Source organism: Nyctereutes procyonoides, unplaced genomic scaffold, assembly GCF_905146905.1.
Source record: "Nyctereutes procyonoides isolate TBG_1078 unplaced genomic scaffold, NYPRO_anot_genome, whole genome shotgun sequence".
Lineage (NCBI taxonomy): Eukaryota > Metazoa > Chordata > Mammalia > Carnivora > Canidae > Nyctereutes > Nyctereutes procyonoides.
In genome coordinates, this window is record NW_026575052.1 from 51,927,573 (window position 1) to 51,952,496 (window position 24,924).

At 63.2% G+C, this 24,924-nt stretch overlaps 1 protein-coding gene across 1 annotated transcript in view; it reads right to left on the reverse strand.

The window, feature by feature from the left end:
- The window catches only part of ADARB2 (adenosine deaminase RNA specific B2 (inactive)), a 337,200-nt gene that overhangs the window by 69,715 nt on the left and 242,561 nt on the right, over positions 1–24,924 (reverse strand). The window contains exons 2-3 of the mRNA XM_055332832.1: positions 14,784–14,870; positions 6,343–7,217 (exon numbers count right to left, since the gene is read on the reverse strand). Coding sequence (XP_055188807.1) covers positions 6,343–7,217; positions 14,784–14,870 — 962 coding nt within the window. The remainder of the gene's footprint in view (positions 1–6,342; positions 7,218–14,783; positions 14,871–24,924) is intronic.

A 24,924-nucleotide genomic window follows, 5' to 3' on the forward strand; every position in this document is an offset into this window, starting at 1 on the left:
AGAATGACCTTTGCAACTCCATTTAGGTTCAGCTCCTGGTGACTTACGAGGTGCTCCTCACGGAAAAGACATTTCCTGCACCCTGCTCCCCCTCCGAAGGCCACGGGAGTTCTCTGTAGGAAAAAACCCGCCCCTTCTGAGCCCGCCAAGGGTTCCCCGCATCAAGTGAAGTTTATGGCTGTCCTTAGTGCCAGGAAGAATTACACCCGCTCCTGTGTGCCGTCCTCGGTGGCCGTGGCCTTTGTGTCCTGTGTGCGGCCTCCCTCTGCTGCCTGCCCCTCCCCGCAGGGGGTGCCCACGTGGCCGGGTGAGGGGATCCTCGCAGGACACCGGGAACCAGCAGCAGCAGGTCATGTAACTCGGAGCCTTTCCTCCCTCTCCCGTGAGGGTCTGTCCGGGAGCTTTCTACGGAGCGTGAGCCAACCTTCCTAGGTACGTGAAGGGGCCCCCCGCGCATGGCGCTGGGCCGGGGTGGGCTTGTGGCCCTGTAAATCTAGGAGCTGACCGCGCCACTGCGCCGGGGCTCAGGCCAGGCACCACGGAGCAATGGGTGGCCGGGCGCCGCGACCGGGACCTAGAGGCTCCAGTTCCTGCGTGTTGAGGCGAGTGGCCCGTCGAGCTTCTTCCGACCACGGGTTTAGGTGATGCCGTCCACCCCTCCCGCCTCCCGTCCCTCTCCTTGTCTCTCCGCCCTCGTCGAGGGGGCGCTGTGGGCCGTTAGGACAGGGCCTGGCACCCGCTGTGGGGTCGGGGTTCCCGCCGTCCACGCTCTTGCACCACGTTGCCATCAATGTCTAGCTCCCATCTCACGTGCCAGGATGCGTTAGGGAACGAGTCACGGAGTCACTCAAGGCAGCTGCTGGGACACTTACTCGCAGGCTGGAGTCTGCCTCCCAGCCTGCTCGGGACCTGGGGCCCACGCGGGCCTTGTCTGGGCCCTTCACGTTGCCGCCGAGGGAAGGTGCACGTCCTGCAGCATCCGTTCAGGTGAGGAGACTTGTGGGAGTCAGTCCACACGGGGGAGCCCGCGAAGGGCGGTGGCTTCCAGACCCCCAGGCACCTCCCGGGCGCAGGAAGGCCGACACACGGTGACAGCCACGTCTCCGCCAGCCATGCCAGCCATGCCAGCCAACGAGGACGCGGCCTGCACCTTCCGGCTCATTCACTGGTGGGAGGTCCTGGCGGCTCCCGTGCCCCGGGAACTGCGCTGCACATACTTTATCCTTTTATCAGTCGTTCCTCGCGTCCAATTTCCATTCTTCAGATCACATTAATAAAACGCTCACTTTAACCTCCCTCCCAAATCCCTTTATGGGGAACATACAGAAAAAAGTCAGGTCTGACTGGTGGTGTGAGGGCTCCTCTAGAAGGTGTGGAGTTTTAACTTGCATGGGTTTTCCACTTGGGACAGCCGGCCGGACCAGGGCTCCTCCAGGACAGCCAGCCATAGTCGGGCCTGCAGGATGCTGCTCCCCGGGACCCAGCCCGGTGGACGGAGAGGCGGGGACCTCTGGCTGAGTGGTCACGGAGCCGCCTTCCTCTCCTCCCCGCCAGCGAGTCGGTTCCAGGCTCTAAATGGGCGCCCCGGGTGCGCTCCCCACTGGTCCGTGGGGACCTGGGCTGTGTGCCGCTGCGCGCTCATCCTGCTGCCCCCTGGGTCCTGGCCCGCGTGCTCGTCGCCATCACCCACAGCGGATGATGGATGGATGGATGGATCCCGCGGATGCTGGATCCGAAGCACCGTCTTCTCTTGGGATCCCTCTGGTCCTTGCCTGCCCGGCTCCCCGATGGCTGGGTCCCTCCCTGGCAGCCCCAGGGCCGGCCCGACGGCATCACCGGACACCCAGCCCACAGCAGCCTCCAGTCAGGGCTCACCCTGTGCCCCAGGGAACCCGCGCATCGGGCTGGGGTCTGCAGTGCTGTGGCCAGGCGAGGGTCTCTTGCACTGCCCGCTGGCCACGGCCTCAGCAGAGCGGCGCCCCCGGGTGCTGGCTGACCACGTGCGGCTCAATCAGAGTCCCCCACCAGTTCACCAGCGGTTTGTAAACATGCTCCATCTGCCCCAGCCTGGATCTTCGCTCCTTTTTCCTTCCTATGCCTTCCTGGACCCTTTCCCAGGGAAGTGACTTCGGGTCTAGACTGCTGTTCCTGCGTGTGGGGCCCGCGGAGCTGTAGGACTCTGTCCAGATGACACCCAGGCTTGCCCCAGGCTGGACCTGCGCCGCTGCACAGTCCGCCTGCTGCGCCCTCCTGCGTCCCCAGAGCCGTGTGGGAGAGCGCGGGCGTCTGCTTTGCGTGTCCCGGGGGAACCGGTGTGGACAGCGTCCAGCCATCTCAAAGCCACGTGGGTGTGATTTATTTCCACTGCTGTTTCCAATTTATGCCTATTTAAGGTCTGAGGGCCCCAGCCCTGCTGAGTTGTTGCGGCGACAGTAATTAGCGGTTTCGCGTTGGGGCAGTTAGGAGGCCACCCTATGGACAGAGCGCGGAGAAACAACCTGGGAAGCGGCCGGAGGCAGCTGGGGGTGACCTTGCGGTTTGGGGAAGGACGGCGCGGGGGCCTATTAGCGTCCCGCCGCACAGCTGTGGAGAAGGCCCAGTGGTCCCCCCGGCCCCATTCTGCAGCTAATTCCGGGGGCAGACTCCATGAAATGGGGCTGCGCACCGGCGCTCTGCTCCACATCGGCTGCCGAACGCGGAAACTTAAAAAAATAATTGCTCCTGTCCATTGTGTCCTAGAGTCGCAGAGTTCCTCCTGCCTCAGGCACAGCGGCACACGCGGGACTAGAGCTGGGCAAGGACCCCCGAGGGTGCGGTCGGAGCGACGCACCTGTGGGAACACGTTTAGGTGATTCTCCCTCTTACTCTAAGGGAAAGACTAATCTTTGAGACACGTGGAAATTAAAAGAAAGCAAAACAAAGTTAAATACAGTGAGTGTGAGAAAGAAGCTCACACAAGTCAGTAAATGTCCTTGTCTTCACCGGAGGGGCTGTTTCCTGAAATCACTCGACTTTCACCCACTCTCCTTTTACAGGCGTCGCCGGGAGAGCCGCCTTTGCCATTGAATCTAATGCTTTTGTGAAGTCAGCGCTTCTCGTGCTGGGGGTGGGAAGTAAAGGCCTAACAGAGAAGGATTTTGTGACTTTATCTTACTTTATGATAACGCTCCCAGGGAATGAGCATTTGGAGGTCACCCTCCACTTGCGATGGGGTCACCTCCCGACCAGCCCACTGTAAGTTGAAAACATCCTTACGGCCAAAGTGCCTCTAACGCCCGTGACCTGGAACGTGCCAGCTGGGCCCGGCCGACCTGGCTCGTGCTCACAACCCTCACGTCGGCCTGCGGTTGGGACGAGGCCCCTAAAGCGGAGCCTGCTTGATGCTTGGATGTTGAAGGTCTCACACGGTGTGTTGAAGGCGGTGCTCAACCTGAGGAGCGGATGGCAGTGCGGGTGCAGGACGGTGGTCCCTGTGCCCTCGGTTCCTCCCGTGATCGCAGGGCGACTGGAAGCCGCTCACGAGTGAGGACCGTCCTGCCTGCCGCTGGCCCGGGGCGAGGTCTATGTCCAAAGTTCACAGGATGGCATCTGCTGAACGTGCACCGCTGATGCACCCCCGTGAAGCCTAGACGCGGTCACAGCGAACCATCTCAGGTTGGGCACCATGTGTGGATCCTGACACGGTCTCTTCATTCCTTGCAGGTACCTTGTAAGCTACAGGACCCCTGTGCGGAGGAGGGGCACCAGGCGCGGGCCAGGGATGGGGCCTGCTGCCTCCGGGTCTGTCGCCGTCCGCAGCAACGGACTTGCAGAGTGCGCAGCCTGTGCGCCTGTGTGATGTCCTAACCTCCCCCCGAGGTCTGCACCGCGTCTTAGTGGAATACAGTCCCAGACCTAAAGCCTGATCTCGGGAAAGCGAAGGAAGGAAACTAGCCCAGTTCTGAGAAACGCGCCCAATAAAGGAATGGGTGAAAACCCGATCCCGGAGGAGTCTTAGCCTCGGGTTTTCATTCTGCAGAGGCTACTGCTCTTCAGTGGAGGCAGAAGCAAGTGTGTGAAGGTTGCCTTTCCAGGTGGACGTGGAGGGACACGTGCTCCACACCCCAACAGGGCCGGTACTTGGGCCACCAGCACAGGGCAACGGCCACCCAGACAGGGTCCCCTCAGGCCTAGAGCTTGGGGCGCAGGGCGGCTGTGCTCCCTGCACGGGGGCTGAGGCAGAGCAGGGCTAGGGCGCATGGTCCTGCGCTTGGGGCCGGAGGGTGCAGGTGAGGCGACCTGCAGGGTCCTGCTCCACACACTGGCACCTGCTGGACGGGTGTCTCGCGTGGGGCCCACTGCGGCCTTGGAAGCCGCTCCCCGTGGGACCGTGTGGGACCACATAGGAGCTTCTCCTTCGCCGTGTGTCAGTCCACGGGAGGCTTCCCGCAGAGGGCGCCCCGAGCGTTCACAGCCCGCGGAGATGTGCCCCGGGACCCTCCATGCTCACCAGGAGCGGGGCAGGGCGCCGTCCTCCCCGCGGGCCCGGCAGGTCCTCCGCGGGCTGGCAGCCGGGCTGCCTGCGCTCTCCGTCACCCGACTCCGCTGCCGGCTCTAGGGGACGGGCTGCCTTCCAGGTCGACCCACTGCTACTCAGCAGGGGCAAAGGCGCTGCCCGCCCCCCCCCCCCCGGGGTCACCTCAGCCAAGGAGAAGGCCTCGGGCTGCAGCATGCAGACCCCGTCCGACCGCCAGCCCCGTGTGCAGGGGGGGGAGGGGCAGAGGCCAGGCCGGGGGCGCTCCTGGGCGGTGCTCGGACACGCGGGGCCCATCCTGCGCGGGGCCGCTCTGCCCTCCGTGTCGGCAAAGCCGAGCCACAGACCCCGAGACGCAGCACAGAAAGGAACAGGACGGGGGGAGGGCGGGGGGGAGGAGGGGGCAGGGCCGTGCAACCCCCCCAGCGGGTCGGGTGGGTTATGGAGGTTAGGAGCAGCGGACCTGGACAGGTGGGGGAGGACGGAGCAGGGGTGGGGAGGAGGAGGCGGGGCCGTGACCCCCAGGACAGGGGTGAGGAGGAGAGTGCAAGGCTGTGCACCCCTTCCTCTCCCCAGGGGGTAAGGTGCGTCATGGAGACTAAGGGCTGCACACCTGGACACGTGAGGGGAGAGGAGGCAGGGCCGTGACCCCCAGGACAGGGGTGGGGAGGAGGGAGCCGGGCCGTGCACCCCCCCCCCCCCCCCCCGTGCTCAGGGTGGGTCATGGAGGCCGCGGGGCACGCACCTGGACAGGTGAGCGTGGGGTGAAGGGCGGGGCCGCTCCAGGAGCCTCCAGGTGCTCAGGAGCTCCAGGGCTGCGCAGACGGAGGCCGGGGCGGCGGAGCAGGAATTCCCGCTCGGGCCTCGCGGTGGGTCCGACCCCGAGCCCCACCCGCCGCTGAGCCACGAGCCGACGAGCGAGCGCAGTCCTGTCGCGGCTCCGCCCCGGGGTCTGCGGGGCCGGGACCCAGGGGCACGGGGGCCCCCCCGCCGGCCCCGCCCCCGCCCCCCAGCCCCTCTGCTCCCGCCTGCGGCTCCAGGGGCGCCTGGACCTGAGCGCCTGGGGCTGGGGACCGGGCACCGGCCGGCCGCGCACGCGCACGCGCACGCGCACGCGCACGCGCACCAACCTGGGCCCCAGCGTGAGCCGCAACCCCGCGCCGCGATCCGAGCCGCCGGGACGTGACCACCACGTGACTGCGACGTGACCGCTGCGTGCCCACCACGTGACCACCGCGTGCCCGCCACGCCTCCAGCCGCACCTGTCGCCGAGCCCTCCGCCCCAAGCATCCTGGGCCCTGCGTTCCCCAGCGGCCCCGACACGGGATGGGCGGGCTCGGGGGCCTGTCCCCGAAGCCCAGTGGGTCCCTGCCCCCGACGGGCGCTGACGGGCCTGCTGGAGGTGCGGGGGCCCCCGCCGTAACCCCTGGGACGGCCGCTGACCCCCGTGACCCGCACGCCAGGCGGGTGTGGACGCTCTGCACATTCACAGGCTTGCTCTCTGCGGACGCTGGGAAGTCGCTCCTGGCGACGAGGCCGAGGCCGGGGCGGGGGAGGGGGGGTTGGGGGTGGGGGGGCGGTCGGCGCCCGGCTGGGGCGGGGGAAGGCAGGGGGAGCGAGGGAGGGGGGTCGGCGTCTGGCCAGGGTGAGGGAGCGGGGTCGGTGCTTGGCCGTGGCACGGGGGAAAAGGGAGGGGGGGGGGCCGGGAGTCAGCGCCAGTTTGGGGGGGGGCGTCGGCGCCCAGCTGGGGCGGGGGGGCGAGGGGGTGTGGGGGGTCAGCGCCCGGCCGCCCTACCCCGCCCCCGCCGCCCGCAGCCCTCGTGTCTCACCTGGGGCAGCAGCGGGCTCCGAGGCCTGCTGGGCGCGTGGCCGGGCAGGCGGATGTCGAAGAGGGCCTGCAGGGCCGCCCGGGCCGCCTGGCCCTTGGCCAGCTTCTTGCTGCGGCCCGAGCCCTCGAACGTCCTGCCGTCCACGCTCACGGCCATGACGAAGCCCTTGGCGCGCTGGCCGTCGGCGGGCTCGGCGAGGCACACGTAGCGCAGGCCGGAGCGCAGCTCGTTGAGCACCACCACGGGGTTGCGGTCGCGTGGGGCAGCGCCCACCAGGTCCAGGGACCGGCAGAGCAGGCGCCCGCGCTGGCAGCCCGAGCCCAGCAGCGTGGCGTCCGCGGGGCGGCGGCCCGGGAAGGCCTCGGGGGGCGCCGCGGGCTCGAACTGCTTAAACAGCGTGTCGGGGAAGTCGGCCTGGTCGGAGGTGAAGTCCGGGGACGGCCCCGCGCCGCCTCCCATGGCCAGCTGAGCCTGGCAGGCGTTGGGGAACTGCACGAACGACCGCAGGGCCAGCTCCGCCGCCCGCATCTTGGCTTTTTTTTTGGTGGGCCCAGTGCCCTCGAAGGTGAGCCCGTTCACCTCCACGGCCACTGCGAACACGGGCGCGTGCACCGGGCCGGTCTGCGACACCATGCGGTACTGCAGGCCCGGGCGCAGGTCGTGCAGCTGCACCAGCGCGTTCTTGGGCGCCACGGACCACGACAGCTTCTTCCAGATGAGCTGCAGCTGGCACAGGTGGCTGCCGTTGCCCTCCTCCAGGGGCCGCTTCCTCTTCACGCTGGGCGCGCCCCCCCGGGCCCTGTCGCCCGCAGGCAGGGGCCGGGCCTCCAGGTTGCTCACGTTGCGGTTCTCTTTCACGTCAGCGCTGCTGGTACCTGCAAGTGAGAAAGACAGCCGTGACCCAGGGCGCTGGCAGCTCGCTACCGGCCACACGCAGGACGGGGGGCTCCAGGGCTCAGCTCGGCCTGGCCCGAACAGAAAGCCAGCCGGGAGGAGCAACCTGGGTGGGCACCTGCGGGGACACATGTGATGCTGCAGCCACGGACAGGGGGGCCACCTGCCCGGAGGCAGAAGGACCCGCATCCCCCGGGGCAGTTCTTGCACAGACGCATTTCAGAGCAGAAGGTTGGGGGTGTGTGGGGGAGCACTGCACCCCTGGCACGGCTGCCATCTGCGGCCCTGGGCGCCGGCTGTGATGTCTGGGGCTGAGGCCAGCCGTCCGAGGCCCTGCGTTCCCGTGTCCTAAGCCGCCCCAGAGCAGACCAACAGGCAGCCCAGCCCTTCTATGAGGTTTGGGGTGGGGGTGTGTAAACTGTGATGTCTTATGACAGGGCGCACGCTAATGTCATGAGCATGAGTTACATCTGTGTGCGTCAGCGTGGGTTAATCTCAGGAACACGCTAGATGGTGAACAACACGCAGGTAAGGGTATCGGGACTTTGAATGACACACACGCAGACGGTGTGGTCACACGTGGGTGGTAAAGGTTTGAGACATCTGTACTGCCCCTGAGACACGTGGAGGAAAATGATGCGGGCTCCGGGGCCGCTCTGTGTCTGCGGTCCTTCCTTCCTTCCTTCCTTCCTTCCTTCCTTCCTTCCTTCCTTCCTTCCTTCCTTCCTTCCTAAGAAATGATACAGAGTAAATTCGGCAGAACCGTCCTCTGCTAACCATGGGTGGTGCACGCGTGCTCCGTGGACTGGCCATCTTGGGGCACCTGCAGCCGATAACGTGGCTCTGTGCAGGAGATCTCAGGTGTGGTCGCTTCGGGACGAGAGTCTCGATGGCCCCACGGGTGAACATGCTTCCGGGGCGCTGACCCCTCGGGCTCCCCTGGAATCCCCCGAGTTGGAGGTGGGTGCCGCAGGTGCCTCACACCTTCACCGAGCTGCACATCCTATTCCTAAAATCCACCCTGTGTGGGGATCGCAGCACCATGTTCTGGAAGGAACGAGGCTCAAGCAGGGAGGCGCTGGGTCTGGGCTCGGTGGTTGGGGCGTTGGCGTCCTGGGAACCTTTGCAGCCACTGTAAGGCTGATTTTATGGAAGCAGAATCGCCCCATCATCTTCTGGGCTACCTCCCGGGGACCCCTGTGCTGGGCTCTGGGTGGCCTGAGGATGCTGAGCGTGGTTGGCCCTCGGTTCTGACAGAGGTGGGAGGCGAGGCGGCCGCCCGGGGCCAGGCGGGGCCCACACAGACCCCCGGGAGTCTGGAGTCACTTGGCTCCCCTTGAGCACGTGGAGACTTGGGGTGCTTCTTACAGCCAGCCCATAGCTCCTGAACAGACATCCGGCGGGCTCCCTGAGCTCTGCCCCGGGCCGGCAGCGGTAAGAGCCATAGACCCCGCGACCTCGCCCCCAGGGCGTTGCTGGCAGAGAACGTACTGGTAAAGTGCGAGCTGCCCACGGGAGGGGTGCCCTCTCTGGGGGCCACGCCCTCAGGGCTCCTGTGCCAGCCCCGGGGTCAGGTGCGGGGGGAGGTGTTTTCCGTCTGCTAAAACCCCAAGTGCTCAATGATCCTTGGGTCCGTGTTTCCTCGGGCAGTTTGCTTCTATGTGGCGCATGGTGGTAGGTTTGCGGCTGTAACTTTGCTCAAAGGTGTGACACCGAGGGTCCTTCAGCGGGAGGCGGATGACGTCCCTTTTCAGGCTGCTCTGGTAGAAGGACTTACCTCCCAGATACCAAGCAGTTAATCTCTGCCTCTTTTGTTAATCGTGACGGGTCTGAGGGACAGAGAGCCAAGAGCTGTGTCCTTCGGGGTATTTCAGGCCCGGAGATAGTAGATCGGATGAACCATGCAGTTTCTCAAATTGAAGGCAAAGATGGGGAAAAAAAAACCCAACGCAGGAGCCGCAGGGTAGACCGCGTAGAAAACTGCCGGGGCTGCTCTAAATCCGAACTGGTTCCTGGAAGGTGGGGCTCAGTGAGTGACTCTGCTGCCCTCGAGGTACAAAGGTTCCTCTTGGAGGAAAAGCCCTGCGGCCCGACCTCCCTCACCTGCATGGAACTGGTTCTCTGCCCTCCTGCCCGGCTCCCCGACACTCCACGGCCACTGTCGTGACCGCTGCCCGGGGCCCGAGCTGGGGCGACCGTGCTGCGGCAGGAAGGCCGCTTGCTTCCTCGTTAACCAACAACTAATAATAATTGATGGAGAAAGTGGGCGTCTGGGCCGCACCCTGGACACCCCGGCCACAATCCCTGGTTTCTGCAGACGTGCAGGCTGGGGGTTGGGCTCCCATGCACACGGCCGAGTGTTCTTTCACTGGCCCGTAGGGTCTGGGGGGCGGCGGTCACTCTGCCAGCTCTCGGCTCCTGCTCATGCCTCTCGGGTGGGAGTGACCAGGGGCAGGTCCTTCACATGCCCAAACTCTGTTTTCTTAAAATGTCACACGTCAGTGTTCAGAGCACGTGCCTTCTGACGTTATTCTGAGCGTGAACCAAAGGAGCCAGGCCCCCGACACACAGGAAGCACGTGTCTCTGTGTGTTTTGAGACCAGCAGGAGACAGAGGCAGTCCCTCCTATGGACTAGCCCAGGGCCCCCAGGACACTGTCACCGTCTGAGCCCAGTGCCCACCCCGCATGTCCCCTCGGACAGCAAGGTGGACGTCGGCCCCACCCTCCCAGCTCCCCAGAGCCCACAGTCTTGGGTAAATGGCCTTGGTCTCTTGGGAGGCCTGGTCCAGTGGGACACAGACAGATGCCCCGTCTGTCGCCAGAGGATGGTGGCGAGGGCCCGGGGAGGCCGCCTGGCGAAGAGACCCGCCCGCAGCCCTGGCGCCGCCTAAAGATCGGGAGCCCGCACTGGAAGATCGGCAGCCTGCGCTGGAAAGTCTCCAGCCCCTTCGCCAGGTCCGGGCCATCTCGCTACCATCGTTCCACACGGACTTCCCACGGGACTCCAGCTCTAACCCTGCGAACTCACATTTCCTTCTTCCACGTGGAAGGTACTAGATGCATCACAGTCCCTTCCCAACCCAGGGAGTGGCCCTCACTGTTAGCTCCTGGGCTTCCCGTGCTCTGTCATCAGAATGACCCAGACATAAGAGGTCAGGAGGCCACAGAGCCTCTTTATTGTCATGCAGGCTGCGGGGTGCCTGGCCCTGCACGTGCTCCCTTGGGCCCAGGCCCCACGGGATCCAAGTGCACAGTCGCGGGTCACCCTTGAGGAGGGGGGGGGACACAGATGCTCCTCGTCCAATCTGCCCTGGGGGCATCACCGCTCGGGCTGGTCTCAGGCCTCGAAACTTGTACCCTGTCCACTAGGGCACCCAATGTGGGCAGCAGGCTCGCTCCGATCCGGAGTCGTCCGGGAGCTTGTCCGGTGCTGACCCCGCAGGCTGACCTGCATTCCTTGCTGCTCAGACTCGGTCTTCTCAGGGGACTGTCCCAGGCCTCACGGAGGGGATGCTGTGGGAGAGCGCAGGTGGGACTCCGGCCCTGGGTGCCGGGGGCAACGGGTGTGCAGAGCCGGCTGCTGGGTGTTGTGCGTGGCTCAGGGAAGACCCGGGAATCTGTACATGGCGATCCAGGAGCGTGGCAGCCTCCCAGGCTGTGTGGTCCCTGAGCACTGTCACCCCTGTGGCCGTAGCGGCGGCCGCGCGCCCACCCGCAAGGGCTCTCCCTGGGGTCGGGGGGCAGGATTTGGCGCTAGAATCTTTATGATGTGATAAAAATGATTTGTTTCTGAGACTGTATTTGTTGTACACTCGGAACAGCCCGACCGGACGGGTCACACTAGGTTATAAGAATTAGTGAGTCCTTTAATTCCACCCTGGAGCTCATTCTCCCAAATAATTGCTTTTCTCCTCAGTCATAACTCAGAGACTCTCAGGACACGGGCCCTGAGCCGCTCGCAGGAAACTCCCGTCGCCGCGGGAGGCGCCGCTGCGGGTCACCAGTTGGGTCGGGTCAGTCGGCTGCACCGCTGCAGGGTCATGCACGTGCCGGTCGGCCGGCCCCGCCCCCGCCCCTCCCCTCCCTCCCCTCCCCCGCCCCTCCCCTCCCTCCCCCTCCCCGCCCTCCCCTCCCCTCCCGTCCCCCTCCCCTGCCCCTCCCTCGCCCCCGCCCCACCCTGCCCCGCTCCGCCCCCGCCCCGGACCGCGCTCCTCCCCAGTCCCCGCCCCTCCCCGGGCCCGCCCCCTCCGCGGCCTGTGTCTGCGCAGGCGCACGGGGCGGGGGCGGCCGCGGATGGGGCAGAGCGGGTCCGACACCCCGGTGCGCGCATCGTCGCGGGCTGGGACCGGCACGTCCACGCTGTGGCCTCGGCGAGCGGCTCCGGGGGGACGTGAGCGGCCGGCGGGCGAGGACCCGGCCGCCGTCCACGAGGGAGCCGCCGCCCCGCCCCGCCCGGCTCGCGTGGGGCTCCCGTCCCGTGGCCCGCAGGTGCCCTCCTCGGCCGGGCCGCGTCCTCCCTCCGGCGTCCCCGACCCCGCGGCCGCCTTCGAGGCCCAGCGCGTGCGGCCTGCACCCCGGGACGAAGCGCGGGATTTTGTGTGTGCGTGTGTGTGTGTGTGTGCCCGCGTGCGTGTCCGCGCCTGGAACTTCGCTTGCCAGGGAATCGGACCGCCCAGGCCGCGGGCGGGCCGGCTGCGCGGGGCAGGTGTGGGCGAGGCCCCGGCGTGAGCCCTGCTGTGGCCCGGGTCGGCGGCGGGCGCGGAGGCCCCGGGCAGCGCCACAGTCGCCCGCGGCTGCCCAGGGGACCTCGGGGCAGACCCCACCCCCACCCCCACCACCCGCGGGCTCCGGCGCGCCCACAGCCGCCGTGTCCGCGGGCTCGACTGCAGGGACACGCGGGCGTGGGCGCGGGGCCGCGGGAGCCCACAGAGGCTGCAGGCGCGACCTCGCCGCGAAATGGGCGGAGCACCCCGTGTAACAGGCCGGACACACCGAGTCACGCGGCTTAGGAAGCAAGGAAGGCTTCAAGGCAGGTTCACGCTCGCTTCTACCTGCCTACTCTTCTGCCAGCCCAGCTGTGTGCGTGCGCGCCCAGCCTCTCCACCCCGCCCCCCGCACAGGTGCGTGAACGCCCAGCCTTCCCACCCGCACAAGTGCGTGCATGCCCAGCCTTCCCCCCGCCGCACAGGTGCGTGCACCCCCAGCCCTCCCCCCCGCACAGGTGCGTGCATGCCCAGCTTTCCCCCCTGCACAAGTGCGTGCACCCCCAGCCCTCCCCCCCCCCCCGCACAGATGCGTGCACGCCCAGCCTTCCCCCCTGCACAAGCGCGTGCACGCCCAGCCTTCCCCCCTGCACAGGTGTGTGCATGCTTAGCCTTCCTCCCTGCACTGGTGAGTGCAGGCCCACCCTGCCTCCCTGCACAGGTGTGTGCACGCCCACTCCTCCTCCCTGCACAGGCATGTGTACGCCCACCCTTCCTCCTTGCACAAGTGTGTGCCCACCCATCCTTTCTCCCTGCATTGGTGTGTGCACGCATACAGCACACATCACATTTGTTATACACACCCTGCTCACACCACCCACTTCTCTCCCACATCCCAATGGTGCTTGGATTACAAATTGCTGAGACCCAGTACTCAGCACCACCAGGAGAAGTTGAAGACAAGGACATTAGTGGAGGTCTGAACAGTGCATGAGAATAGGGTTTCCCAAGAAGGTTTTCCAAGCACCGCAAAGGCTCTCCCACGCTGTCCTTGCCTGCAGGCTCCCACCCGTTAGCCAGCGAGCTGAATTAGGGGAGATGGCCAGCTTGTGCGTTTACTCTGTTCCAGGCTCTTGCTGTGGGTCTCCACGCGCCGTCCTAGTGCACTCCCGTCTCAACTCCGTGATTCTGGTCACGTTTCCCTGCCTGCCGTGGGGACGAAGCCCTGGGGCTGAGTGGTGGAGCGCGGGGCCTGGGCTCCCGGGGAGGTGGGCTGGAGCATGAGGTCGTGTCGGGGGATCTCACCCCACGCTGGGCTCCAAGCGGACTTGGTGGGGACTGAGCCCACCAAGGTGGAAAAGAGGAGGGTGAGCAGAGGAAGACTTCCTTTCCCAACGTGTTTATTCCACACGTTTGATCAAAGTGCATTGTCCACACGTCCAGGTCAGCCGGGGGGCACGTGCGTGTGCAAGCTCAGTTTCCTAGTATGTGTACGCACACGTGTGTTGCCCATTTCTGAAGCAGGTAGCAGTGAACTGACCGAGTCTTGCAGCTTTCCCCGCTAGGCCCCGAGAGGACAGGAGCAAGCATCTGTCACACTTCCTTTTGACGCAGGTGCCGTGCTGAGGAGGGTGCTGGACCTGACGGTCCTGAGGCTCTGATTCCGGGCGTACTGAGTCCGCACCCCGCAGCCCTTACTTCTAGCGGCCGGGGTCTGGGTCCGCCCTGGTTCTGACGCAGTAGCTCGGTGGCTTTGATTTGTGGGGCGACGCAGGGTAGTGCCTCAGCCTTGGTCCCGTTGACGGCCGTGTTCCTCATGAGCAGATGGCAGAGAGGATGGCACTCCTGTGTGGGGCCTCCCGTGTGCCTGCTGTCCAGGTCCCTGCGCTCCTGCGGGCACCCCGTGGGCCCGCCCCCAGCAAGCCGTGGGCGCAGTCCACATCTGGACGGTGACCCATCTGTGACGTGACGCTGACATGCAGGGGGGTCTGTGTGGTTTGGAGTGTGCCGTCCCCTTGTTTAGGGGTGACAGTGTGCGGGACACACCCAGGACCCCTGCATGCACACACACACCAGCCCTGGCTCCCCCGCGGCCCCCGGGATTCCCTCCCCAGCCCACTCTCCCGTCCCCACCCCACACTGTGTTGGAGCCTCTCCGGTCTCTCGAGCCAGAGATGTTCCAGCAAGTAGGCACCCATCCAGCTCTTTCCTTGTTAAATAATCGTCCAAACTGTTCATTTTCTTCTCTCCTCAGTTTCTTCCCGCCCTCTTTCCCTTCCTTTTTTCCTTTTGAAGGGGAAGCACAAAGGAAAGACAGGAGGGGGGCATGTCGAGAGACTGATCATTTCCCTGCAATCCCTCGAGTGCTCAATTATAGTCGCTGTTCATGTTTTTCTACTACCCAGAGTGGGTGGGGATTCCAGGTGGGGGCAGGATTTCATGGTAGGGATGGGGCTCCCCGTGGGACAGGATGCCAGGTGGGGACAGGATTCTGGTTGAGGACGGGATCCCGGGTAGAGAGGAGACTGTACATGGAGACAGGATTCAAGCTGAGGACGGGATCCCGGGTGGGACAGAATTCCAGGTGGGGACAGGACCCCGGTGGTGACGGGATTCATGATGGGGACAGGATTCTAGGTGAGGACGGGATTCTAGGTAGGGACAGGATTCCGGGTGGGGACGGGATTCATGATGCGGAAGGGATTGAGGGGTGGATGGGAGCAGAGCCTCCTCCTCCAGGAAGCCCGACAGCCATGCCGTCACCCTGAGGGGTCTCCGTGTTTGGGGACAGTAGGGGACCCTGGTGCGCCGGGGGCGACTGCTCAGGGAAGGGAGCCGCTTACTTAGATTGTCTTCATCCTCCGTGTTTGTGGCCTCGGGGCTTAAGTGCTTGAAAGGAGCGATCAAGGCTGACAACATGCTTACTTTGTCTGGAAAGAAAAGAACAGGAAATGCACTTTTGACATCGAGTTTCAGAAAAAACTCAATGCTGTCCTAGGTTCTTATTACTGAGGGTTTGGACAAGGGAGGTTGAAAGCTCGTTTTGGTTTCAGCCACTTCATTCTGGTTCAGTCTTTTATTGAATTTCTGACAGCATTTTTTATCAAACTTCTCTCTCCGTTCCATTTTATTTTTTTTTATTTTTTTTCCGTTCCATTTTAAACTTTATGATTTCCATCTTTCTTCTTTTCTCATTTTTGGCATTTCTCCTCCTCTGGTTCTGTGTTCCTCCAAACTCAAAGCGATGGTCTCTGGGGCAACAGCCTCCCGGGGGCTTGCGGGAGGCTGGGTGGGCAGTGCCTCGGACCCAGGGCACTTCACAGAGAGGGAGTGAAGCGGGTTAAGATAAAAAGCCCTCATTAGACGGGACAGGGATGGTGCAAACAGAGCCAAGACCATCTCTTCCCGTTAGAGGAGAGCTTGCTTTGTGGGCTCAAGGTGCATGCACCAGGGTGGACTTTCATGCTGTACAACACACCCGGCGGCCTCTGGGCAGCAGGAGAAGCAGCGGCGCACGAAGGAGGAAGGGGCACGGGGTGGAGGCCCCCACTGTGCTTCCTGCCGATGGGCGCGCCGCCGCCCAGCAGGGAGAGGAGCCCGAGAGCGCGCCCTTCGCCTGCGGCCCAGTGACGGGGGAGCGAAGGCACCACCTGTCCTGGGTCGGCCTGGGGCGGGCAGCTGGCCCCGGGGGATGCTGCTCAGGACCTGTACGACCTGTGCTTCCACGTCAGGCCCTGCAGCTTCTCTTTCTCTCCTTTTACTAAAGATTTTATTTAATTGGAAGAGAGAGAGAGGGAACAAGCAGGGCAGAGGCAGAGGGAGAAGCAGGCTCACTGAGCAGGGAGCCCGACACGGGGCTCGACCCGGGACCCTGAGATCATGACCTGAGTCAAAGGCAGACGTTTCACCCACTGAGCCCCCCAGGTGCCCCCCCTGCAATCTGTCAGCCGGAAAGATCGGGGAATTGTGGGATGGGAATGCAATTGGGAGACTTGAAAAACAACTAACGAAGGGGCCAAAGGAAAAGCTCCTTTCCTTAGGGATTCCACCAACTAACCCCCCCCCCCAGGGGAGGCTAGGAGCCCCGGTCCTCAGGGGAACCTACTCTGGGATGGAGGAGAGCGCCCACGGACGGCTCACGTGCCCCCTATTCTCCTGCACCCGCCTGTCCGGGCGTCCTGGGGCCAGCCGGGGGCCTTCCCGCTGTTCTGGGGCCTGGCCCAGCCCGCAGGGGCGGGAGACGCATCTCCAGGAACTCGCTGGCTCTCGGGGCCATCTGCCTGTGTCCTCAGAGCGGGGACTGCTGGCCCGGGAGGGAGGGTCCCTTGGTGCACACATCACCTGTGACTCTGCACCAACACCTCCGCTCCTGGCTTTCTCAGCCGTTTGCCTCCTAGGCATCCAGACCAGGCCCCGATTGTGCTCTTTCTCTTTCAATTCTGAGCCTGCGCTCCCTTTCCCAGGCTTTCCAGAGGCCGGGGGAGCTCACATTGAAATTCACTCAGGAGCCTGTTAACAGCTGTTGTTTCCAGTAGGGACGGGCAACGGTATAATGTTCACTCAGAGAGAACAATAAATAACTCAAATATAAAATGCCTGCTCTTTCTTCATTCTACGGAACGAGAAGAATAAGCCGGGGAGGGATTGGCTCTCCCAAACCCTACAGCCCAAGCTAATTTACTACAAGGGAATGAAATCTCTTGCTTGAGTTATAATTTCATTAAGGGTGCCCAATAATGTTACACAAAGAGTGTGAAGCTCAAATGATTTAGTCTGGAGCATCTCAAAATGAAATTACATTTTTTTCTAATAAAGCAGGGCTACTGGCCAAACACCCACAAAAATACACTAAACCATTTCAGAGCTCACCTTAGCAAAATTGTGAAATATTTAAAGATTGTTTCAGGTCCTCAATGTTCTTGCTTTCTAGGGTTGCCAGATTCATCGAATAAAAACCCCAGACACTGAGTTAAAATTGAATTTCGGGTAAACACCAGATACTTATTTAGTGTTTGTCTATCTATCTATCTATCTATCTATCTATCATCTATTATCTATCTATCTATTATCTGTCTATATCAATCATCTATCATCTATGATCTATCAATCAATCATCTATCATCTATTATCTATTAATCATCTATCATCTATCTATTATCTGTCTATATCTATCAATCAATCATGTATCAATCATCTATCTATCTATCTATCTATCTATCTATCTATCTATCTATCTATCTCCAGTATTGTGTGGGGCAAACATACACCGGAACATCATTCAGTCTATCTGAAATCCAGATTTAAGGCAAAAGACTTGAGTAGACACTTCTCCAAAGGAGACATACAGACAGACGGCCAACGGACACGGTCATGGGCAGGGAGATGCAGATCAAAGGCACACGGACGCTACCTCCCCGCCGCTGGCATGGCTGCCGTGTAGACGCCAACTGGGAAGTAGCGAGCGTTGGCGCCAGTGCGGAGGGGTTGGGATGGAGGGAATGGTGGCGCAGCCCCTGTGCAACCAGCAAGGCCGCCTCGATCTAAAGTGAGGTCTCAAAGAGATCCGTGCACACCCGTGTTCACAGCCGCTGAAGGGTGGACGGGCCCCGAGTGTCCACCAGCAGATGAACGGACAACACAATGGACTATTACTCGTCCTGAAAAACGGGGCAGGGGACACTGCCACAGGCTACGACATGCATGGACCATGGGCCTGAGTGGGATAAATGGGTCCCCGAAGGACACGCACCGTGTCATTCTCTTGTCTGAGGTCCCCAGAGGACCCAAATCCGTAGACACAGGAAATGCAACGGTGGGAGCCAGGGGCTGGGGGGTGAAGGGCTCAGTGTGTAATGAGGACAGAGCTTTGGTTTGAGAAAATAAGGGTCTGGAGATGGATGGTGGCGGTGGTGGCACAATGACGTATCTACCCGTGTGTATCAGATGCCGCCGAACTGTATGCTTAAAGACGGGTAAGACGGCAAATTTTACATTGTGTATATTTTGCCAGTTTAATAAGTCAAATCTAACGGGACGTCTTTCATGCCCTAGCAGCTCCTCCAGCGCCGTGGCTTCTAGGTTTCCAGCTTAGGCCCCCCGACCTGAACAGAGCAGGACACCTAGCGAGCGGCTGGCCCGTTTGCTGGGCAGGCCCACCTGCAACTCTGTGCCAGGAGGGGGCCGGCTGCAGCCGTAGCGTGTCATTAGGAAAGACGGCCGGGATTACATTTTTTTTATTTGGAAAAATCGCAACAAAGATTCCTCGTCAGCACCTTTGTTGGTGGCTGTTCCCTTGACGCACTCTGCGTTGGGTTGGTTGCATCTGAGCAGCGCTCAGACGTCCAGCCCGCTCTGTTCGCTGGGCTCAGCACCGCCCCACGCCGGGCTCACGCGGGTACGGAGGGACATGGAGGCCGGGCTTCTACTTTACTCAGGTCCGGACGTCTGGGGGCAAGCTCGGAGGAGCCGGCTCAAACAGAATTCCCTGCGCTTCCCGCAGCCCTCCACCCCCCATTGCAAAGTCTGGAAGATGGAGAAGGTGTTTCTGGAGGGAAAGTCTCTCCCTGCACCCAGAGTGTCTGCTGCAAACCCGCAGAGAGTGACCCAACGGGAGAGAGCGGCCGGCCTGGGCTGGCAGAGGTGCCGGGCGGCACCGGGCTGCCCTCTGGCCAAGGGTCACTTCCAGGGGAGGCCTGGCCCATGCCCTTTCTAACGCATCCCCTGAAGGGATCCAGGACATTTGCATTGGAGACCTCATTGCTCTTTGCAAAATAAGTGGCTGTGGCCCCTTGGAAGTGATTTCGCGTATTTTCAGAGCCTGGGGGAAGCGCTCTCAGGGGCCCGGGAGCTCTTCCCTGGAACCATGTGAGACCACAGTCGAACCATGTGAGACCACAGTCGCTGGGAATGTTGATAACAACGAGCAAACTCAAGTGGCAAGCGATCGTGGCGTAGAGGCAGATAAATAGGCCAGAACACAACTGCATTCAGGGAGGGAATCATACCCATACGGTCAACGGATTCCCAACAGAGATCTGCGAGTCACACTATGGGGCGGAAGAAAGTCTTATTGACAAATAGCGTTGAAAAAACTGTACACCAGCTTGGAGAAGGCGAATCCTGAGCTCCACCGCACACCACACCCGAAAATCATCACAAAATGGGTTATAAACCCGGCCTGGGAGGACCCTGCTTACCCACGGCGGGGCCAGGACGGGCGGGGAGGGGCCCATAGTTTGGGTCCTGCTCCGTGAGGACTGTGTTCGCCTCTTGACCAAGTAGGACGAGCACCTTGGAGTCCTCCGGGGCCTGAGCGCGCGGAGCTCCCTGGACAGTCCGTTCATGTGAGACAGCACGCCTGCCGCAACTTCCAATAAACACCGCAATTGCCAGAACATGTACGGGTTTGACCCCGTGCTCTGCGCACCCCCAGCAGCGCCCGCTACTTCCCGGCGCGGGTTGTTTTCTAGAGGCTCATGAATTGAGCCCTTTGGCGCCGCCCCCATCTCAACAATTTCAACTTCTGTACAATTATCTCCATCTGGTTGGCCGCAGCAGGCGTGGCTCCGGGGCCTGTGCGTCCCCCAAGAGGAAGGTGACCGTCGGAAGGCACAGAGTTCTGTGGCAGCCCCCGGGCGGTGCACCTCGGCCCCCCTCATGCGCCGTCTCAGGGTCTCATGTTGCCAGAACACGGCCGGACAGATGGCCTCCCTCCCTCCCGACCCACTTTCCTTCCCAGCCGTGTGTTCCGATCGCGTCCAGGTACATCCCTCGTGGATGTGACTTCCAGCGAGACGCAGACACGGGCCAGCCTGGACAGGTGGGCGCCCGCGGGGAAGCAAGGAAATAATTAGCCTCAGTGCAGGCAGGAGGTGAGGAGTAAGGGTTTTGGGGTAAAGGCAAAGAGTTTTTCTCACGCACTTTCAGGAACGTGTGTTTTCGATGCAGCTCCCCAGCTGCTGTCCAACGAGCGGCCCCAGGGAGCTCAGGCCTCATTACGGGAGAGACCCTGGGTCTGCGTGGGGTTGTGTGGCCGACGGGAAGGTCTGATTGTCACGGGGGTGAGGACCCGGGGCAGCTTCTGGGCGGGTAGCAGCCACAGGAGGCCCTGAATCAGGGTGCAGGCCAGCAGGCGGCCGGGCAGTAACCACGCCACACAGTGAGCCACGGCTTCCCCGGAAACTCCTGCAGGAGCCAGACCCCCAGGACCTCGGGGTGGGATGTAGCTGGAGACGGGGTCTTTGAAGAGGGGACTAAGGTAAGACGCGGTCACCAGGATGGACCCTGATCCAGGTCCTCACGGAAAGAGGAGATGAGGACACAGACGCGCAGGGGGACGGCCACGCGGGGACACGGGGAGGGGACGGCGTCCGCACACCCAGGACGGAGGCCTTGGGGACACTGGCCCTGCCCTCCCGACTGTGGACTCCGGTCTCCAGGACGCGGCGGGGAGGGCCGCTGTGCGTCTCTGGTCCAGTCGCACACCTGGCCCCAGAGGGACGGATGCAGAGACACGGCCGCTGGCCGGGTACCTGGAAGTCAGGGAGGGGCCCTTCGGGAGGTGCCCGGGCCGCTGAGACCTGACAGGTGGCAGCCGTGTCCCCATGTGCCTAACTGGGCCGTCTGTCCAGAGCGGGAGACTCCTGCGGGAAGGGGGGTGGGCTCACCCAGCTCAGGGTGCGGAGGGCGCCCCGATGGGAGGAGCGGCTCCTGCACATGCCCCAGTAAGCGCACCAGCATCGCGCCCGAAACCCTGAGCCCTGGGGGCCACCACGTGAGACCAACGCCAGACCTCTGGGTTGGGACAGATGAGCTGGAGGGCAGAGAGGGGGAGAGAGGGAGGGAGAGACGGGGAGACACAGAGACAGGGAGAGACAGAGACAGGGAGAGAGGGAGGGGGAGAGAGCGGGAGAGATGGGGAGAGACAGAGACAGGGAGAGAGGGAGGGAGAGAGAGGGAGAGACAGAGAGAGACAGCAAGAGACAGAGACAGGGAGAGAGACAGAGAGACAGAGATAGGGAGAGAGACAGAGACAGGGTGAGAGACAGAAACAGGGAGAGAGACAGTGACAGGGAGAGAGACAGAGAGAGAGACAGCGAGACAGCTCCTGTGCAGAGGAGGCGGGTCCTCACCGGCAGCGCTGCCCCGGGAGAGCCGAGGTTCCTCCCCCTCCCCCTGCCCTGGGAGGCTCAGACCTTCCTAGATGGGAACCTCAGTCAGGCCAGGGTGGGCCTCGTTGGGGGGGACACGACCGGGAGGTGGAGGCTCCCCTGAGATTTGCTGGGGCTGGGGGTGCAGAGTAAGGGTGGAGCCTCCTGGGGACCCGTGGGCTCTGCCCTCGGCCACCCCCCAGCTTCGGCGTGCTTCGGGGGAACCCGGGGGCTGGAGTGCGCTCTAGCGACGGGCAGTGCGGGCCTTATGGACCCGGGACTCCAGGGGTCCCTCCGCACAGCGCCCGGTCCCCAGGGGGCAGTCCCCAGGCCAAGGTCACCGCGAGCACCCCGCCCATGGAGCTCGGCTCCTGGAGTCAGATGGCACAGGTGGGAGGTCTGACACAGCCGCCGACCGCACTCAGGCTGGGTTCCGGGCATGCTGTCCTGCCCCTGAGGGCTCCCGGGTCACAGCCAAGCGGTCCCCGCGCCAACGTGGGACGCACCCCGGTGGGGGCTCACGGGGCCGCGACCACGGCGCTGTGAACAGTGTCGCAGACCCGGCACTTGTGGACAGGTTCCCGGCCCTGCGAGCCCGGCTTATTTTTGGCCGCGCGGGAGAAGCAAGCCAGTGCCCCCTGCTCACCGTGGGCGGCGCGAAGACACGGATGGTCCCTCAAGTGATCGACCGACCAAGGCGACTCTTTGCCACAAAGTGCGTTTAGGTTTTAGGTACATACATGTGAAGGTGCGTGTTCACACCCCACCGGGAGAGCCCAGGCCTCCCAGGGGATGTGCCGGGCCCTCAGTGGCTCTGCGCAGGGTGTGGACATTGCAGGGTGTGGGACACCGTCCTCCACATCAGCCCAGAGGCTCCGTCTCTTCTCCGCTCGGCGACTGGCAGCTTCAGACCTGATGCCCGTGCAGCCTGGACACGGTCCTCGCCACCAGCCCCGCTGGGCAGGTAACAGGCTCCTGGTGGGTTTCCTGACCCTACAGAAGTGTCTCCCTGCAAAGTCACCCCAACACCGTTGTTCCTTAGAGCTCCCTGGGCTTCCTCCCTTAGCACCCTCTGTTTTCTTTGGACACGGGCTTAACCAAAGTCCTTTTATTTCAGGATTTCACGTTCTGTTTTTCTATTGGATAAGAAGATTGCCCGGATCAGCGTTTTCTAGCCAAGAGCATCCTTGACCTTTCCCGCCTCCCACCCTTCCTGCGCTGGAGGCTGCACCCTGCACCGTAGGTCTGCACGGGACGGAAAGCATCACAGGAGTCCAGCGCCGACCCGAGATGGCCAGGTTTTCTGAGCACCGAGTCGTGCGTTTGTTAGGTGGCCACTGCTGCTCGACAGAAACGCCGTGTCGTGCTGATTAATCGTACGTGTCCCCGTGCCCAGGCCCTGGGAGCCCTGAGGTCTGGCCACACATGAGGGGGTTTCTCATCGAGACCAGCATTCGAGGGACGCCCAGGTGGCTGAGCGGGTTGGCGCCTGCTTCCAGCCGGGTGTGTGATCCTGGAGTCCTGGGATCGAGTCCCACATCGGGCTCCCTGTAGGGAGCCTGCTTCTCCCTCTGCCTGGGTCTCTGCCTGCCCCCCCCCCCCGCGCCTCTGATGAATAAATAAAATCTTTAAAAAAAAATAGACCAGCAGTCGAAGTGGAGGACTGAGTAGAGCAGAGGCCTCCTTGCAAGGGTGGGTCTCACCTAATAAGTTGAGGCCTGCACAGCCGTTTGGGGTTGAAGGGAGGATTCTCTCCTGCTCCTGCTGGGCTGGGCCAGCCACCCTCCTGCACTCCTGGTCCACAGGCCTCTGCAGCCGGACTGGGGTCTCCCACCTGGGAGGGGCCAGGTGCAGGCACGGGGCTGCCGAGGCCCAAGGCCCCCACTCAGATGGGGACATGACCCAGGGCCCCACTCGGATGGACATGGCTGAGGACAGCACGCCCAGAAGCCCACGCGCCACCCCTGAGCTCTGGGCCTGGGATGAGCCTGGCCTGTGGCTGCAGACTCCGCTGGCCGCCAGGTTCTGTGGGCCTGTGGGGCGTGTGCATGAAACAGCCGAAGCACAGGGGCGTGCGTGCTTATTCGTGAGAGTCCCTCAGAGACAGAGCCCACGGGGCGTGGAGATTAGAAGGAATGACCCACCCCATTGGGGAGCACGCAGGCCCTGCAGGCTCCCACCCACCAGCTGGGGAGGCAGGGAGGTGACACGGTGGAAGGTCCATGACCTGGGGATGCCAGGGATACAGCCTGGCATGAGGGTGGCAGGGCCTGGGCTGCGGGGCCCCCATCAGGCAGCCTCAGCCCCCGGCTGGGCACAGCCCACCCCGTCCCCCAGAACCGCTACGCTCCAAGGACCAGACTAAAGCTGAGGCCCCCAGGACGGGCATCACTTCCATGAGCAAATACGTTTGAGGAATGCTCAGTTCTGTGACATTAAGCAGGTCTGTCCCCCGAGGGGTTTGTGGGGGCTCCTAATGGGTGATGTGCTAACGTGACTTGAAAATGTGGGGATCCCCGGGTGGCTCAGGGGTTTGGTGCCTGCCTTCAGCCCAGGGCATGATCCTGGGGTCCCGAGATCAAGTTCCGCGTTGGGCTCCCTGCATGGAGCCTGCTTCTCCCGCTGCCTGTGTCTCTGCCTCTCTCTCTCTCTCTCTGTGTCTCTCATGAATAAATAAAATCTTTAAAAAAAAAAAAAGAAAATGTCCAAAGCGGAGCCGCAGCCTTCCTCGTGGCCTTGGAGTGCGTCCTTCACGGCATCACCCGAGCTTCCGCTCCATGAGGTGCCCGTGGGAAGTGCTATGGGCAGGCGGAGCCACCTCCTGTCTGGGGCGCAGCCCTGCGGGTGACCCCACGCAGTGGTGGCTAGGACTGCGACCCACCCCCCACCCCCCGGGCTGGGCCGGGCCTGCCACACTTGGAGGTGAGTGCGAAGGTGTGAAGGTGTGCGTGGCGTGGAGCTCAGGGCATCGAGGGAGGCGCCATCCTCGGCCTCGCTGTGGTCAGGTCCGCTCCCCCGTAGCATCTGCTGTATGTTTGTTGAGCGCCTATGAGGAGTCGCCCCGTGCGGGCCCAGTGTCGGCGTCCACCCCGCCCGGGGGTACAGGCCCATGAAAGCTCGGCAGGCTCATCGTCTCCCCCACGGAGCCTCCGGGGGCGACGCTGCTCCTGACAGCAGCCTTGGGCTGTCAGCTGTGCCAGCTCTGGGGGGCCTAGCCCCGGAACCCCGCTCCCGGCCGGGTGGGAGGGCAGGCGTGCGGGGCGCGGGGTGGGACCGAGCCTGGGCCGAGGTGAGGCGAGCGCGCAAGGAGCCTGGCGACGGGGCCAGCGGAGCCCGGGCTACAGGTGCGGCTGTTCCTGGCGTGGGCACCTGGCCCTGGCCGGTGGGAGAGAGGCAGGCCCCGTGTCCCCGGGAGCAGAGCAGCCCCTTCTTGGGGAGTTCGGGGTGAGACTGTGGGCCTGGAGCTGAGCCCTGTGGCTGTGAGAAAGGCTGGGTCCCCAGGCCGCTGCATGGCTCCCATGGAACGAGGGGCCGGACGGAGCCACGCGGGTCCAAATCCTGCCAGTGGCCCCTTGCCAGTCCCACGACTGGTCTTCTGAGACGTGGAGCCAAGTACACTCCCACCCTCCATAAACACTCAGGACGAAACATGGAAAATTGATCTGCACTTGGCCAGTTGGCTTTGGTTCATTGGGGAGACAGGACGGTCCCACCGACGAGCAGGTGCGGGAGGGCTCTGCATCCGCCCCGTGGCTGACACGGCCACGGCTGCCTGCGTGACAGGGGGACCTCGTCTGCGTCGTCGCCCACCCACCCGCGGCGGCAGCGGCTGGAG